The following is a 3,338-nucleotide window of genomic DNA, read 5'->3' on the forward strand; positions in this document are numbered from 1 at the left end:
GCCCCGCCTCGCCCCGCCCCGCCCCGCCCGCTGGCAATTAATCTGAAAGCGTGCGCACGGTGGCCAAGCGGCGACAAGCGGGGCGGCGCGTATGTGGTAGGTTGGCCCAAGTCTTGTAGAGCAGCACATGTGTGTGCTGCCAGCGGGAGCTGCTGAGCGTGATTTCCGTCATGCTACACGACGACGGCTGACGGCGCTGTGGCGCCTCGTGGCCCCCCCGGGGCCCGCCCTGCTGCTCCCAGAGGACGCGCTCCTCCTCCTCGCCGTCATCCTCTTTGTGAGAGTGCGCGGCGCTCTCGCCGGATCCGTCTCCGAGGAAATGGCATAATTGAATATTGGCAGCGCTGAGCGGGGCGTGGCGTGGCGCTGCGGGTCGCGATCCCCCCGCCGCCCGGGGAGCACACGGACCCGAAGCAGCAGTGACGGGGAGGGGGTGATGGTTTACGTGACCCTATCTTGTGCGGTGCACTCACACAGGCGAGGCGGGACGTATCGTATGAGCTGTCCGAGCAGTCACTAACAGCTACGGAATATGTCTCCCTTGTCGGCCATGCCTCACGCATTTGCTTGTGTTCCGTTGCACCTCCATGTGTCCAGTCTCTTCCTCTGCCCCTGGCTGAGGTTGTTGGGCATGGCAACGCCGACCAACGTGTTCGTCCGACCGTCCGTCCGTCCGTCCGCGCTGCCGCCAGGGTCTCTCGCACTGGACGTGCTCCGTTAGCTCGTGCCCCCCCCCCCCCTCCCCTCTGGTAGGCGTCGAGCAGCGCCCCTTGTTGGTATGCAAACGGGGCGACGCACAGTATTCACTGAGGAGGACGACCGCAACGGAGCTGCGGGCGGGGCTGGGGCTTCTGCAGCGAAGGTCCGTGCTGTGCCTGCGCTCTACGACTGGGACGGGATGGCCACCACCATCGATTGTATGGTGGTGGGAACTGCAGTTTTAGCTCAGTAACCCCTCAAAGTATGACCCCGCGACTAACGAGTGCTTTTTTATCGTTTGCAGCCGAGAGTCTTCATCTTAGAGCCCATCTGTCCATTCGGTGAGCGGCAGCATCAGCCCACCATGTCGCCGAAGGGCTCGGGAAGAGCTGTGGAAACTAACTCGGAGACTCGAGGAAAGGCATCTTTCAAATGCAGCGAGTGCCACGAGACGTTCTCGTCTTATTACCGCCTGAGGATACATCGTCGGGGCCATAGAGGGGAACCGGCGAAGCCATACGAGTGCGACGTATGCCAAGTGTCGTTCTCAGTGGCAGCTTCTCTGAAGGTTCATGTCCTAACCCACTCAGCAGTAAAACCTTTTGGGTGCAGCTTCTGCAACAAAACGTTTTGTGTACCATCCGCGCTGCGGGTACACCTGAGAAGTCACACAGGCGAAAAGCCATTTGAATGCTCCGTGTGCCCAAGCAAGTTTCCAACATCAAGAGGTCTACGGTCACATTTAAATAGCCACACCGGAGAGAAGGCATTTGAGTGCGCAGAGTGTCACAAGAAATTATCTACGTCTGCCGCTCTCCGTTTACATTGTCGGCGTATACATGCTCGTGATAAACCACATCAGTGCACTTTGTGCCCCAAGACTTTCTGTACACCCACTGAAAAGCGAATTCATCTACTAACCCACTCTGGGTTCAGGGAGAGAAGCTTTGAGTGCACCGTCTGTCAGAAAAGGTTCTTTCTTCCAAGCATTTTGAAGAGCCATCTGAAAATCCATACGGGAGAGAAGCCACATGAATGCAATGTGTGCCACATGAAGTTCTCTACATCTGTTTCGATGCGGTCACATCAGCGCACCCACACAGGAGAGAAGCCCTACGAGTGCAGCATATGTCCAAAGAAGTTTTCTACTTCTGGCGGTCTACAAATCCATGCCCGAAGCCACTCTGGCGAGAAACCATTCAAGTGCCCTGTGTGCCACAAGAAGTTCTCTGTTTCCAGTAATATGCAGAGACACCGTAAAAGCCACACCGGCGAGAAAGGGTTCCCGTGCCCGATGTGTGAGAAGAGATTTTCTGTATCAGGTTCACTGCGCATGCATCTGCGGCGTGCACACACAGATGATAAGCCATTCGAGTGTGCGGACTGCCCAAAGAAATTCGTCACACATCGCGAGCTAATAAGTCATAAGCGAACTCACACAGGAGAAAAGCCATACGAGTGCTCAATCTGCCAGAGAAAGTTTTCTCTCTACGGCGGTTTGCAAGGTCATCTTCGAACCCACACGGGAGAGAAGCCATACCAGTGCACCGTGTGCCAGAAGAAATTCATGTTCAGTGGTAATATGAAGAAACACATGGTAACGCATACTGGGGAAAAACCACATGAGTGTGATGTGTGCCACAAAAAGTTCGGTCACACTAACTCTCTTGAGAATCATCTGAGAACTCATACAGGAGAGAAGCCGTTCAATTGCACCGTGTGCCAGAGGAAATTCTTGTCCAGTACTATTCTGAAGAGCCACATGGTAACGCATACTGAGGAAAAACCACATGAGTGCGACGTGTGCCACAAAAAGTTCGGTCGGACAATCTCTCTTAAGATTCATCTGAGAACTCACACAGGAGAGAAGCCGTTCAATTGTGCCGTGTGTCAGAGGAAATTCATGTTCAGTAGTAATGTGAAGAAACACATGGTAACGCATACTGGGGAAAAACCACATGAGTGCGATGTATGTCACAAAAAGTTCAGTCTACCTCAAAATCTTAAAAATCATCTAAGAACTCATACAGAAGAGAAGCCGTTCAATTGTATTGTATGCTGTGAAAAGTTCCATGTAGCTAAGAATCTAAAGATACATCTGCGGACCCACTCACAACAGAAACCATTCAGTTGTTCAGAGTGCCACACTAAGTTCTCTACATCGAAGTCTCTGCTAGTCCATCTGCTAAGGCACATAGGCGAGGATCCCTCAGAGTGATTCGTGTGCCGCTTGAGTTTTTCTATAATTGACGCTTTTATTAGACGTGTGCGAGCTTACCTTGGCGAGAAATGGATGCAAGTTCAGTATTGCTTGGAATCTCGACGCACATTTGAGTTGCACATATAAAAGTACATTATAATATATCGTCTGCGCCAGGCATTGTGTATCATCAGAGTCGTTTCTCTTACATTAACAATTATTATCTTGCCCAGTGGTTATCTCAGGGTGCAGCCATTTTCTGGTAACCTTCATGGTTGTTCATAAGGATAAGTTAAATTATAACTCTTACACATGTTTTTGTAAGTATTAATGGTAATTGCTTAGAAGTGCACATTTCTTGTTAGTAATGTTTCTTTTGACTGAGTGTTTTCTGGAGTCATTAAAATTTTGAAGAAATAATATGAAGTTTAATGGGCTT

The 3,338-nt window shown here is 51.2% G+C and overlaps 1 protein-coding gene across 1 annotated transcript; it reads left to right on the forward strand.

Annotated features, from left to right (window-relative positions):
* Positions 1 to 825: 825 nt before the first annotated feature.
* LOC113207173 (zinc finger protein 26-like) lies at positions 826 to 3,290 on the forward strand. Its single transcript, XM_026423592.2, has one exon. The coding sequence runs from the start codon at positions 1,064 to 1,066 to the stop codon at positions 2,915 to 2,917; it is 1,854 nt and encodes a 617-aa protein (XP_026279377.1). The 5' UTR covers positions 826 to 1,063; the 3' UTR covers positions 2,918 to 3,290.
* Positions 3,291 to 3,338: the final 48 nt, after the last annotated feature.

Source organism: Frankliniella occidentalis, unplaced genomic scaffold (genome assembly GCF_000697945.3).
Source record: "Frankliniella occidentalis isolate FOCC.00 unplaced genomic scaffold, Focc_3.1 Scaffold44, whole genome shotgun sequence".
Classification (NCBI taxonomy): Eukaryota; Metazoa; Arthropoda; class Insecta; order Thysanoptera; family Thripidae; genus Frankliniella; species Frankliniella occidentalis.

Coding starts and splice junctions, on each gene's coding strand:
- LOC113207173 (XM_026423592.2), top strand. CDS start 1,064: ATGTCGCCGAAGGGCTCGGGAAGAGCTGTGGAAACTAACTCGGAGACT.